Raw genomic sequence first — 14,919 nt, 5'->3', positions numbered from 1 at the left:
ACACAAACTAGTAAATATATGGGCAAATAACAAAAGAAAAGCCATGGACTTCATATATATAAGAATTAATGCATATGATGATCAAGAGCATTTGGAGAACTATGATAATGTAGACTTCAAAATTTTAAATAACTTACTCAATTCAAATACACCAGCCTTAAAAGACTTTTCAAACACAACTCAAACACATACTAGTAAATATATGAGATAAAAATCAAAAAAAGGACATGGACCTTAAATATATAAAAATTAATGCATACGAGGATCGAGAGCAATAGGAGAACTATGATGATATAGAATGCAAAATTTTAAATAATTTCCTCAATTCAAATACACCAGCCTTAAAATTCTTCAAAGGTTGAATATGGTCTAGTTCACTTCCACAATTACCCAATCCTCAGAACTCAAGTCAAAAATTAAATCTAGTAAAAAAATCCCAACACTTTCCCACCGACGTTCTTTCTCCTAGCCTCATCATGGTCCATGATGCCAGCAGATGTTGTCAGGACAATGAATCCAAACTGCATATGTAAACATGGGAAAACATCCATTAAAGCCAGTTAAATCAAAAATTGAGGAATGAAAAAATATGCACGGAGATTGCTAATTATATATTTATATTTAATTCACCTATGCAATGAAAATTTACCTGTCGTGATGGAAGCAATCTTGCAGTCCAGGATTCAATTTCTTTGACCCCAACATCAAAACGAGGACTTATCACACCACATTTATTAAGCCTTCCATTGAGCTCCACAACAATTTTCCCAGATCTATGATCATCAACAAGCTCAAATTCTCCAATATAGCCTGTAAAAAGCAAATGACAGTGTCAGATGCCTAAAAAAATTGTTTCTTTGCAGGACTTATACAGCCTGAAAAAGCAAACCTGCCATGACAAACTGCATACTTGAGTCAATAACAGAAGTTTCAAAAAATTGATATACCATGTTTTTGCATGACTTGGAGAAACTTAATGATGACTTTTGATGATGGCCTAATCATCACCTGGCGCTTCCCACGTTTTTCCGCATTATACATGCTCCTAAGAGCGTCATTCAAAACACTAATCCTCACCATTGTAACTTAATCCTGCACAAAGGAGGCTTGCAATGATGAATGATTTTTCCCACAATTGAGCAAAATTGAAAAAAAAACTTCAATGTGTAAATACTATAAAGAAACAAAGTTTTCCAGCACAATAATGTGTATCTTTGATCAAATTAAAGCCCTCAATGGATCATATGCTCTTCATCAGATCATCTATAGAATATCAAAATGCAATAAATTTATTTTCAGATGTATCAGTAAAGCAGAAGGAACACAAATAAAGAAATAGGAAATAAAATGATAAAACTCGAAGGGACTACTTAGTACTGAGAGTCCTTAGAAATCCATCTTCCTTTCATTGCATGGCTGTTCTTCATTGCACAAATACATGCAACTTGGGAGCACTAATACTTGTCCTTACCCTTTCTTATTTCATCCAGTTGTTACTTCTTTGTTTTGTTTTGTTCATTTTTTTATATATTCAAGTAGCTTGTAGGTGCAAAATCCATGTTTTTATTATGTCTAAAAATTAAGAAAATCGATTCTTTCAAGAATAAAATTGGGCATTTCACTACTGATTGTGAAAAAGTTTGTCCTGCAGTCTAAACAGCCCAAAAAATTCCTGTGTTTCAATTGCAACAAGAATAGTAAAGGCAGAACTCAAAAAGGTGTTAGACGTTGGTTTCATCAAGCCAATTGACTATGCAGAATGGATATCTAATATCATACCAGTGGCAAAACCAACTGGGGGCATCCGCATTTGTACAGATTTTAGGGACTTAAACAAAGTTTGTACAAAAAATTCCTGTGTTTCAATTGCAACGAGAATAGTCTTTTTAACTCCAGAAAAAACAGCATGCTTAGCAACAATAGCATTCTTCTTTCACCTTATATTTTCAAATTTTGTTTTGTTTAGCTTTACTGTCTTTGAATGCACACTTGCCACATTCATACCCTGTCAGCAACCCATTAATCACAAGCATATGAGTTGATATGTCCTCATTCTGCCTTTCTCCAGAACTTATAATAGCACAGACTCATCTAAATCCAGGTCATATTGTAGTTGATAAGTAGAACTTCCCAGATTCACACCCTGTGTGCAACACACTGATTACACGTCTCTAAATGGTATGCCCCCATACTACCTTCTCTCCAGAAATTATACTAGCACAGACTCATCTAAATCAGGTCAAATATTTAAGTAAATAAGTGCCTACATAGATATTTGTACAAACGGATGAGCATCTACCATGAATTTGACACCACAGGAAAATGTCACTGAGTATGAAGAGTCGAGTGAATATGGACCAAGGATTTAAAAGTGACCTAGACAATAACAATGTTTGTTCTTATGTACCGCATTGAATTATTTTTCGACACTTGATAGTCCATCAGAATCCAAGGTCATCCTTACTTTCTCAACATCTACTATTCCAACCTAATGATCATGAAAACCAGATACAGATTCTTTTCTTTTAAAAAACTGACACTGTAAATATGTGAAATAACTTTCAATGACAAAATTATAGCTTAACACATTAAATGCATAAGTTATGCTTGCTACCATTTGTATATAGCCCAAAAGACATAATAATACAGTAGCACTCTCTTATTTTCATTGTAAAAACCAGAAGAAATATATTGGGTTATGAATGAAAAAATAGAATATTCTGATAGACTTGGTAGCATAATTTTTATATTGCTACTTGCCAAATTGTGAGTACTCACAAACTAAAAGGCAGGGCAATTTACAACTTGCCACCAACTTAGAGGTGAATAATCACCAACAAACTAGCTAATATATTGCCAAAACTCCCTGATAAATCGCCAAAACTCTGCAAGTATGAGGAAAAACACAATTGCCAGAAAAGAATAACAGCAGCACCCATTAACCATCCCAAAACATCTTCTTTTTACCATTTTCATTTGAACTTCCATCCTTTGTACATATTGTGCATATTGAGATTATTTGCAGGCACTATTGTTTAATTTAGAGTGAATTTTTTCAGTCAGATTTAACAGGCACATATCATGTTTTCCATTTTCTTTGTTTTTTTGCTTTCATTATAGCCTATGTTACCAGTTTGGGTTCAAGTATGTTGGTATGGAATCAGGTACAACTTGGGTACACCAATACAAAAAAGTTAAAAACACAAAATAACATTCATATCATAGTTGGACTACTTGCAGGGTACTTGGCGAGTTGTAAAAACTCACCGAGTTTTCCACCCCTGCAAGTTTTATTGAAACTCGCAAATAAAACTTGGCCGCTACAGCACAAAACCAAAAGAAGTCAAAAACACAATTTAATTCATCATTTTAGCTTGGGTTTTTTGTTGAGAAGGGGAAGAATGACTCCAACACTCTTGCAAGGTGATTTTGAGTGATTCTTACGAATTCCAAGTGGATTAAAAGGGGATTTGAGTTGTGGTTTTGAAAAAAAATCAGATTCCCAGGTACAACTTGGGTACACCAATACAAAAAAGTTAAAAACACAAAATAACATTCATATCATAGTTGGACTACTTGCAGGGTACTCGGCGAGTTTTCTTGCAGGGTACTCGGCGAGTTGTAAAAACTCGCCAAGTTTTCCACCCCTGCAAGTTTTATTGAAACTCGCAAATAAAACTTGGCCGCTACAGCACAAAACCAAAAGAAGTCAAACACACAATTTAATTCATCATTTTAGCTTGGGTTTTTTGTTGAGAAGGGGAAGATTGACTCCAACACTCTTGCAAGGTGATTTTGAGTGATTCTTACGAATTCCAAGTGGATTAAAAGGGGATTTGAGTTGGTTTTGAAAAAAAATCAGATTCCCAGGTTGGTTGGTTTTTTTTCCTATGCTTTTTTAAAACATTTTGTTAATTTTTTGTTGAATCTAGATGAGTTAGAAATCATTCCTAAGTAATCTAAAATCTTTTAAGTTATTTGAACAAGATTTAACATTAGTTTTGACAAACTTTGTTGATTTTTTCACTATTTTTTTTTTGAAGAATATCTAGTTTTCCAAAAAAAAAAACCCTAATAGTTTTTTTTCTTTTTAAACTTTGAATGATGTCTAAATTTTTTCAACTAATTAAGATAGTTTGCTAAATTGTTTAAACTAAAATGTTAACTTTTTTTTTCACTTTGTATGTGTAGGTTAACTAAGCATTAATTATGGCAAGTTCTGATCGGCCACAAGAACCATGCCCATCTGGATATATAGGCACCCATCCTAAATGTGCTAGAGATAGGGCTTAGAGGTATGCCTATGAGGGACCGGATCCTAGGACAGTTATTTGCATAAAGTGTGAAAAAATACTTCATGGAAGCATCAGCCACCTCAAATACCACCTTGCAGGCATAGACAGGCATGATGCTAGAGACCACTCCTAAAATAAAAAAACAAATGAAGGCCCTACTTGCAGCTGGGGAAGAGAAGAAATTGCAAAGGGATAGACAGGCATGATGCTAGAGACCACTCCTAAAACAAAAAAACAAATGAAGGCCCTACTTGCAGCTGGAGAAGAGAAAAAATTGCAAAGGGAGAGGGCAAAGCTAGCCATGAGATCAGCCATAGCTGAATCTCAAGGTGCTTCTATTGACATTGAAGAAGAACAAGAAGCACTTGAGGGCATGGTGGGCTCTCGACGTGGCCTACATATCCACAAACCCACCACCACCTCGCCCATCACTTTTGCTTCCTCTAGTAGAGTACATGGCCCTGACAATGGCACTATTGCATCATGATCAGGGTCCATAGGTGATTATTTCCCAGGAACACACCTAGAGCACAACCATCATTAGAGGCCACTAGATGGAATAGGAAGGCACGTGAAAAAGCCGACATTGCACGTGCTGATTTTTGGTACTTCAACAACATTCCATTCAATGTGGCAGACAATCATTTTTGGTTGGGAAGGCACATGAGAAAGCTGACATTGCACGTGCTGATTTTTGGTACTTCAACAACATTCCATTCAATGTGGCAGACAATCATTTTTGGTTGAATTTGGTGACCACACTGACCGTTGCAGGAAAGGGGTACAAGGCCCCTTCTTGCAAGAATTTGAATGGGAGGTAGGTAAATTACTAAAGTCCACTTGATTTCATTTTAAATTGTTTTTAAGATTTCACTTTGTTCTTGTAGGTTGCTCACAAATGCAGTTGCTAGGGCAAAAGAAGTGGAGGAACAAAAAATTGAATGGGCAAAATATGGCTGCACCATTCTTTTTGATGGGTGGACAGATGGCAAGAACCACACCATCATTAATTTTTTGGCTGCTTGCAAGGAAAATGTTGTGTTCTTGAAATTGGTTGATGCCTCCAACAAGTTGAAAAATACAAACAAATTGGCTGAAATGTTGGAATACATTTTCATGGAGGTGGGAGTAGAGAATATGGTGCAAATCATCATATATAAAAAAGCAGCATATATGTGAATCCTTTTGAATTATAACCTTTAGCAATATTTTCATTTGTTATGGCTTTGTTTTTCTTGGTTGTATCTTCTTAAGAATAACTTCTTCTTTTGCAGGTAGAATCCTCCAAGAGAGGCATCCCACTCTTTTTTAGACACCTTGTGCAGCACATGTCCTTGACCTTCTTTTGGAGGACATAAGAAAACTTGAGTGGGTGACTCCAATTGTGGACGATGCAAGGAGGATCACCAAATATATTTACAATCACAAGGTTTGCAACGATTTTCTTGACAATGCAAAGCCTTCTTGCTGCAATGACTTCTTTGAAACAAATGTTTGTGAGTGGAGCATGGCTAAACTCACCATATTCAAAGAAGCCTGAAGGAGAGGTTGTCGCATGCATAACTTTAATTTTTAATTATTCTTGATTCAAATCTCTCATTACTAATTTGTAAGTTCATTAATTAATCTTTGTAACTTCATTAATTAATCTTTTTGTAATTTGTATTTTTCAATTGTAGGTGTCAGAGCCCTTAGTTAGACTTCTCTTGGTGGATGGGGATAAATCCCCAATGGGGTATATTTATGAGGCCATGGGTAGGGCCAAGGAGTCTATCAAAAATTTCTACAAGGGGGATAGACTCAAATTTGATCCCATTTGGGAAATTATTGATAGGAGGTGGAACAATCAGCTCCACCAACCCATTCATGCAGCAGGGTACTTCCTCAACCCTCGTTTTAGGTTCGGGGGTTCTTACTCAAATCCTAATGGAGAGGTTATCCAGGGCATCAATACATGCATTGAGAGGATGGTACCCAATGTTGAGGAGAGAGACCTCATTGTGGGCGAACTCCAAAATTATGAGAAAGCAAGGGGTAAGCTATTCTCTTTAGAGATGGCTAGGAGATAAAGAACAACTCAAACCCCAAGTATAACATTTGCCATTTGGATTTTGGGATCTAAAGTGATTGATAAATTGATAAATTATGTTCCCTTTTCTCTTTGCTTTCTAACTTTTCAAAAAAAATTATTTTGCAAATGCTTGGTGGCAAAATTGGGGTGGAAACACCCCACATCTCAAAAAATTTGCCCTTAAGAGTCTTATGTCAGCCTTGTAGTTCATCCAATTATGAGCGCAATTGGAGCTTGTTTGAAGCAATCCACACGAAGAAGAGGAGCAAGTTAGCACAGAAACGCCTCAATGACCTTTTCTTCGTGCAATATAATCTTCAATTGCGCATAAAGAAGGTAGAGGAAGTAGAAGGTGGTCCAATTGACTTGGATGATATAGATCCTTACAGTCTAAGTCACCAGGTTCGACCGAATTTGAACCTTGAAGTTCAAAATTCGGCGAACTTGAAAAACCATTAAAAAAATAGATTAAATTCGATTAAATTCGATTTTAGGGTTTGTTAAAGTGTTTTTTTAACTTTTCGGGTTTGCGTTTTAGGGTTTGTTTTGGCGGATTTTATAAGTAGGCGGCCGCAGACGTTGCAACCACACCCACGCGAGCTGCTAACGCCGCCCGCTCTGCTCAACCGCCCGCTCTACGACCATCGCCCGCTCTGCGACGCCACCACCGGTGCTCGGCCGCCACCCGTCTGCGACGCCGCCACCAGTGCCGACGCCGCCTGCACTCCGCGACCTGCACAGCCACACAGGTATTTTTTTTATTTTATTATTATTTTTTTTTTATAATGTTAAATAGTTAATAACTTAATGTTTAAAAATGTAATATTATATAATAATAATATTATATATTTTATGCTTTATATTTATATTTTATAATATAATATTTATATTTTTATATTTTATTAATTTTTTTTAGGTTTCATATTTTTTATGTTTAATAATTAATAATTTAATATTAATATGGTGTTAATTTTTTTTTTTTTTTATGATATTAATATGATATTATTAATTTATTATTATATATCTCTGCTTCATTTTTTTATATGATATTAATATGGTGTCAATTTTTTTTATGTTTATAAATTTATAATATTGTTTAATATTATTATTATATAATTTATAATTTTATATTAATGGTTTTTTATTATATTGTTTAATATTATATATTTTTAAAAGGTTGAAATAAAAATAGTGTGTTTTTTAATTTTTCTTTCCAAACATGCAGATTTTCATTTAATGGCTCCTCCCAAATCAACTTCTGAGGCATGGAAGCATGTGACCCGAAATGGAACTCACATCAAATGTAACATGTGTCAGGCAAATATCATTGGAACTTTAACAAGGCTTAGGGACCACTTCCTTGCTAATAAAGGGGGTCCAGGTGGAGGTGTTCAAGCATGCACAGGTGCAACTCCAGAACTTAAAGCTATTCTAGAGAAAGAGTTGGCTGCTTCAACGGTAGGCAAAATGAAGAAGGCACAAAAGAAACAGAGAATTGAAGGAGATATATCTAGATTCACATCTGCCATGTCTTCCTCTTCTGTGCAATCCGAAGCGGCGAGTGTACCAAAACAGAGTGGAACACTGAACAACTTTTGGAAACCAGTAGAGAAACAACAGGTGGATGATGCAGTTGCTGATTTGTTTTACACAAGTGCTATTCCATTCAATGTTGCGAGAAATCCTCATTTCCGCAATGCAGTTCAGAAAATTGCAGAGTTTGGCAAAGGGTACACACCCCCAGGTTCAGAGGCTATCAGGACAATTCTTTTGCAGAGGTCAAAAGATAGAGTGACTGAAAAATTAGCTGATGTCAAAGCCACTTGGAAGGAAACAGGTTGCACTATATTGAGTGATGGATGGTCAGATATGTGTCAAAGGCCATTGATTAATGTTTTGGTGTCTTGTCCTGAAGGTGTTGTGTTTTTGAAAGTCATTGACACCATGAACCACAAAAAAACTTCAGAGTATATTTTTCAAATATTAGAGGAAGCCATTCTTGAAGTAGGGATGGAAAATGTGGTTCAAGTGGTAACTGATAGTGCAGCAAATTGTGTGGGAGCTGGGAGGCTGATTGTAGAGAAGTACCCACAAATATATTGGAGCCCATGTGCAGCGCATTGTCTCGATTTGTTGCTTCATGACTTGGCTAAATTCCCATGGATAAATGAAGCTATTCATAGAGGGAGAGCAATTGCAAATTTTATACGGAATCATCATCTCACATTGAGTATTTATAGGCAGCATGCATCAAAGGAATTGTTGAGGCCTTGTGAAACAAGATTTGCTTCATATTATATCACTTTGAAAAGAGTGGTTGAAGAAAAAGCAGCTTTGAGGTCTATTATATATTCCAATCAGTGGGAAAGTTCAATGCTTTCTAAAAGCCCCAAGGGGAAGAACATAGAGCAAATCATCCTAAACAGCAATTTCTGGGAAAGTGCAGCAAAAGTCTTGCTTGTATGTGAACCAATTGTTGACGTGCTTCGTATGGTTGATGGTGACACTCCTTGCCTTGGCATGCTTTATGAAAGCATGGACCGGTGTAAGGAATCTATTCAAAAAGCACTAAACAATGAAGAAGCAGAATATATGCAGATATGGGAGGCAGTTGATTGCAGATGGAAAATGATGCACACACCTTTACATGCAGCAGCTTGCTTTTTGGAGCCTAAGTTGTTTTCTATTGATAGAAGGGGTGATAATGAAATCATGGCAGGGCTTTACCAAGCCATTAGCAGGTATGTACCAAATCCAGAAATTGCAGCACTAATCAAAGATCAAAGTTGGCAATACAAGAGAGGAGAAGGGATGTTTGGAGGGGCAGAAGCCAAATATGACTCGCCACGTATGTCTAGATATAGATGGTGGATCGCTTATGGATCATCAGCTCCTGAACCGCAAGAGTTTGCTATTCGAATTTTGAGTCAGGGAGCAAGTTCATCAGCTTGTGAGAGGAACTGGAGTTGCTTTGACCACATCCATTCCAAAAAGAGGAACAAATTGCTGACTGGAAAGTTGGGAGATCTTGTCTATGTTCGCAGCAATTTGAAATTGCTGATGAACAAATCAGCAAAGAACACTTCTTTACAACAAACTCTTGAAGGCATGGCAATGCCAGATGCAGATGAGCCTGACTTTGCAGATGATGAACTGAGTAGTGATACAGATGATGATGATTTGGCATCCCAGCCAAGTGCTCTTGATGACTTAGAGTTATTTTAAAGTTCTAAAGTTTTTGACTGTTATTGTACCTTTTTGACAAAAGAACATCTTTGCGATAGTGAAAGCATATGTTTCCTACGGTTTATATTTTATAAATGTGTCATCTTTTTGTAATGATTTCAAATCTATTTATCAATGTTAAACTATTTACGCAAATTTATAGATATATTACATATATTTATTAAAAAAAAATTTAAAAATTACATATGGCGAATTTAATTCGAATTTTATACATTTCGAATTTTTTCCGCATCGAACTTCATCGAATTTCAAAGCTGTCGAACTTCGAATTCGAATTCGAACCTGGTGACTTAGCTTACAGTGATTGGACATCACAAGAGCAACCTCCATTGTTTTTCGAGGATATCACTGATTTTGAGAGGCAGGCTATGGAGGAGGGGGATGGATTTGATTTCACGTTGGATGACATTGAGGAGGAAGAGGATGAGGATGAGGATGAGGATGAGGATGAGGATGAGGAGTCGTTGCCAATGCCACAAGCAAGTGGAGACATAGCTTCAACCAAGATGGAGGATTAGCCAACCATACCGAGCGAGGCACAATAACGCGAGTCACGCCCACTGCAGACTTCTAGGACTAGATCCTCTAGTTCTACCTCTCCCCCAGTTTTTGCTAGAGCTAGGAAGAGGAAGTTGTAATTGTAATGATGTATTTACTTTTGGTTTTACAAAACTATTTACTATTTTGCTTCCAGGTTTAAGTGTGTTTTTAAGTTGTCGAGTTTTTCCCAAGTTTTTTTTCTAGGCCTTGGCGAGTTTTGCCGAGTGGCGAGTAGTTCAACTTTGATTCATATAATAAACCAAAAAAACCATATAATTTTTATCAGATTATATGGAATTGAATATTTAAAGCTTAACCCCCATATGGAATCGAATATTAAACCGCCTTTGTGTACAAACTTAAAAGGTGCTAAAAAGTAAAACATGTGTTGCTTGTAATAACGTGAATCCAATAATGATTCATTTTACAAAGATTGAAGCCGTTATGTCTGCCCTCATCACCACAATAGACCACCTCAATAAGAGAGGCAGGCTAATTCTTGATGGTCGAAACAATTACATGTCGGCAGACATCTTCACTAGACATTGGACATGTAAATCCCAAAAAAGCAAAAAATATAAAATATATAAGGCCATGCCCGCACTAACCCATACAGGACCAAGAATGAACTGAACATGATTCCACAAGTTTTCTCAGAAAACTAGTACCATAAAAATTTCTCTATTACTTTAGCTAAGTAACCAATCTTGGTACTGGTTCGCATTCAGATTCAAGGGTTTGGTTCAAAGATTTGGTCAAAAATATTTGAGAGTTGGGCTCAATTTAGGATCATCCATACAAAAACATATAGTAATCACAAATGTATACATATTTGCAGCTTACTTACAAAGACAAAAGAGAACAAATACATTTATTCTACTATCTTTAACATAAAGAAATGTTCACAAAGTTTATTTACTATTTAACCAACTTAACAAAATATACATTTAAATTATAAATAAGTTAATATTAATTAAGAAAAAAATAATTAATTTTAAAATAAACTAGCATTACTTTGTTATATGAGTCACTGACAATATATGAGGCAAGCTGTCTGAGGAGTTGTCATACTAAAAGCTGAGTTCCAGAAACGTAAAACTGATCCCAAGAGGAAGAAGAGCTGAACAATAAGAAAACGCAGAAAAGTGGTAAGTATCAGGTCAATACCGGAATTGCCAAGTGGGAAGACAGACAGAAGACGATGTAAACAAAATGGAAGACCCTGGTCACCCACTAGAGTGTAATCTTTCTAGTTTTGCCTCTTCTCATGTTGTGTTTTGTGACTATTCCTGGGCTGTTCTTTCGCTGGTCTGTGTTGGTTCTTCCTGGCAATCTTTTATGGTAGATTTTTCTCTGTTGTCCATATTATGTTCCATGTTTTCTCTTTGAACTCCCATTTTGTGAAGAACTAGGACCTTTTTCCAATCTTTATCAAATCAAAAACATTACATTAGTATTAATTTTAAAATAAATTAACATTAGCTTATAATTAAATATTAATTTTAATTTTAGACTGTGTTGTGGCTAAACCTTCCTAGAAATGGGTAAGCAGTTTCTAGATCAAAAAAAATACATGTGAGGCCATCACCATACTTTTGTTGCTGAACTACCCCTAACGAACATCGCATTACTGACTAATAGAAATCTGTAGTTGAACTAACCTCTACAATGTGGTCTGAGCATTGCACGAGTGATTACTGTTTGAAGCAGATCACCTACAACACAAGGGTTGAATCTGTTTACATCCACCACCACATTCTTCAAACTGCTTCAAAAACTTGTCCACAAAGTGGATGGTGCCCTTATTTCATGCATTAAACAATTAAGAGCACCAAAATATATATTTTAAGAAATGTCAACTTATTCTAGGCTCATCACAGGTTCTCAAGAAAAAAAAACCATTGGGATTCGATGCAAGTTCTGTTGGGTTCGTTTGGGACAAACCCACACACATAATGACAACTCCTGCCCACACCCCTGCCCACACTAAACCTATATCTGACCCCAGAATAGATCCTACCAAGATCTAAAAGGCAACAAAGATGAAACAGTAACATGGTACTTTAATGTAGCTGCTCTAATGAATGTCTAAATTTCCTACCTTTTTGTTTGATGGTAGGATTTTATATCTTTTTTTTATTTGAAAAATAATGACATCCACAAAACAAAAAAGTGGTGGGAAGCCCAAAGACTTTGTATATAAACATGGCACTGCAAGTACAAAGCCAACAATGGTTATATGAATATCAATATGCAGCTATTGTGGGCTGTACATGGGAGGAGGTATAAACTCCCTCAAATTCCGCCCTGCATCTTAAGAGAATTAAAAAATAGACAAAAGTTGTAGACAGCCAAGGCAATGGCAGTTGCCATGAGTTCTACAATTTCAAAAGCCTATTTAGGGGACTACACATCCTGCATTGGGCAGTAGATATAGCCATATAGGGATTTGCAACAAGCAGAAGATCCTAGTCTCAATGTTAGAACATGGCTTCATAATATTCTTGGTTCACAACTTTTGTTGGCAGGTAAAGCATAGCACTAAGAAAAAACAGCACAAGGCCAAGTTGACATGTGTCATTTTATTGTATTATAAGAGCATACTATTTGATATTGCATGGCAACCATATTGAGAAGCAAGAAAAGAGATCAAGGCACCAAGCCCGTGTGAGTTGTGTGGGCCATTACTGAAAGATGCAGTAAAATACACATCCTTAAACGAAAAAAGAAATGGCAAAAGAAGCCATTTATCTAACAGCTAGATGAAAGGCTAGAACCGCACCCTAATCAACTTCCTATAGGCTTAGAGAATAGTTAAAAGTTTTTGAAGCCAAATCCCATGAAGAAAAAAATTCTCAGGCTTTATGTGAGGCGGGAAATGGGGGTTGGAATCTGCATTTTTTACTACAGCGAAAAACATGTCCTATGATAAAACAAAAAAACATCAGAAACACCTCTGGTGATAAGCAAAGCTTACTCAGTTAAAAAAACACTTATCATCTAAATAAATTAAAATAACAAATAATCATCCGAGAAACATAAAAATGTCTGCTTTCTAAACATACTTTTCAACCTACATATTTTATACCCCAACTCACATTATCACCTCATAGTGATATTTCACGAGGTGAAAGACTCAATTCAAAAGGCATTTTCTGTAACATTTTGATCCCTTGTTGATTACGAGCAAATAAACAGGAAAGAAACTTAAATCATACCTACAAATCATTCCCCGTACTATAGAGATGTAATACAACAAAATCCTAGTCAGAGACAAAGCCAAAGCCCAGGAAGATCAGGTTAATTATCTAACAAACAGCATGGCCATTCAAAATTAAAATTTACCACATGCAGATAAAATGAACATGAAAAACCCAACAGTTACCCATTGAAAACAAATTAAAGATCCAAGATTAAGTACTAAAACTAGGGAAGCAAGCACAACCAAACAAGTTAATGATCATCTCATTGTGTAAGCATCGTAGCTATATCATTGCGAACAAACATAAGATGAGCCCATTTAAAACAAAATGCAGTCAAGGCGGCCATGATCGTATCACGGGTTGACCCAATCAATATCCTTCCCAGTTGAAAGAAGCCAAGCAAGATCCAGAAACAAAAAGCATTCACTCCAGAAAAAAAAGGGAAAAACTCCAAAACTGGGCACCAAAATGTTAAGCACAAGTCAGCTTAACAAAACATTGGCTGTCTAAGATCTTCACCATGACCATATGAAAATAAAAACAGGGCTAACCTGAAGTTTGCAACGCTGTCGAAGACCAGATGGAATGCCCCTTCCAATTGTAGTCGCGGCGGCCACAGTACTGAGCGTGGTTGGCCCTCTTCTTCGAATTAGGTTAGGGTTTTGTATTGTCTCCTCTTATTGTAGAGAGGAGAGGGGTCGTCCTTGTGCACCCTAAATTCATATCTTGAGGTTTTAGTGATAGTTGTGGTTTAGGTATGAAAACAATTTTGAGAGAAGTAATTTTGAGGAAGAAAAAGTATTATTGTTATATTTTTTTAAAGTGTTTTTTTTCAGTTTCTATTCTTATTTTGTACACATTGATAGATAGGAAGAATTTTTAACAAGGGTAAAAATAGTATGGGATATATGGGAGGTGAGGAAGTGTATATATTAGGTAGTGTCTTTATTTTCGGTATCTCATTCAATTTGTTTATTTTGGAAAAGATTGTTGGATGTGTGGAGTGCAAACAAACTTTATGGAACAACAATCAAATCTTAGGGAAATCCTTTTAACATGTGATTTCAGAATAGATCAACCTATTGCGCAAAATAAAGAGGTGAATGAACAGAGTGCAAAAAGTGAGAGGGGATCAAGTGAAAGCTTTGGACGAGACATAGCTAGATGCAACCTTTATTTTGATGAAAGGGAATGATGTCATGACAAGATAAATAATGAATGGTGTTGATTTGGTTGGAGAAAAGGTAATCGAACCTATTGAAAAAACTAGAGAAGGAAAAGAAAAGGTAGATGATAATAAAATGGAAGAATCGCGCAGTGGGGAAGTAGATAAAACTTTAGAGTTTATGCTTCCTAGTGATGTGGTTGAATGCATTGTTTAATATCCACATGGATTTGTTCTTCAATTTTTTTTAAGAGGAATACCATCTGGATTTGATTTATATAGATGGACTAAAATAAATTGGGAAAATAGGGGCTAAGAAATTAAAGCTTTAAGGGGGCTAGGAAAAGGGTATGTTCCACACACATTTGAATTAGTTGAGCATGCACAAGTTGTGCTTCA

General features: G+C 36.0%; 1 protein-coding gene across 2 annotated transcripts; it reads right to left on the bottom strand.

Annotated features, from left to right (window-relative positions):
* Window positions 1–289: 289 nt before the first annotated feature.
* LOC131062288 (small ribosomal subunit protein uS8z/uS8w) lies at window positions 290–14,103 on the bottom strand. Of its 2 annotated transcripts, XM_057995914.2 has the most exons (5): window positions 13,907–14,086; window positions 11,814–11,867; window positions 948–1,092; window positions 650–810; window positions 290–521 (listed from the first exon to the last, which is right to left on the bottom strand). In XM_057995914.2, the coding sequence occupies exons 3-5, from the start codon at window positions 1,078–1,080 to the stop codon at window positions 423–425; spliced, it is 393 nt and encodes a 130-aa protein (XP_057851897.1). In that variant the 5' UTR covers window positions 1,081–1,092; window positions 11,814–11,867; window positions 13,907–14,086; the 3' UTR covers window positions 290–422. The 2 variants fall into 2 exon arrangements, with proteins under 2 accessions (XP_057851897.1, XP_057851896.1); XM_057995913.2 differs by lacking the exon at window positions 11,814–11,867 and having other exon boundaries at window positions 13,907–14,103.
* Between the last annotated feature and the right edge of the window lie 816 nt (window positions 14,104–14,919).

The sequence above is a fragment of the Cryptomeria japonica genome, chromosome 11 (genome assembly GCF_030272615.1).
Source record: "Cryptomeria japonica chromosome 11, Sugi_1.0, whole genome shotgun sequence".
Taxonomy (NCBI): domain Eukaryota; kingdom Viridiplantae; phylum Streptophyta; class Pinopsida; order Cupressales; family Cupressaceae; genus Cryptomeria; species Cryptomeria japonica.
The sequence above is the reverse complement of the archived record's forward strand: the minus strand, read 5'-3'. Positions and strand labels throughout refer to the sequence as shown.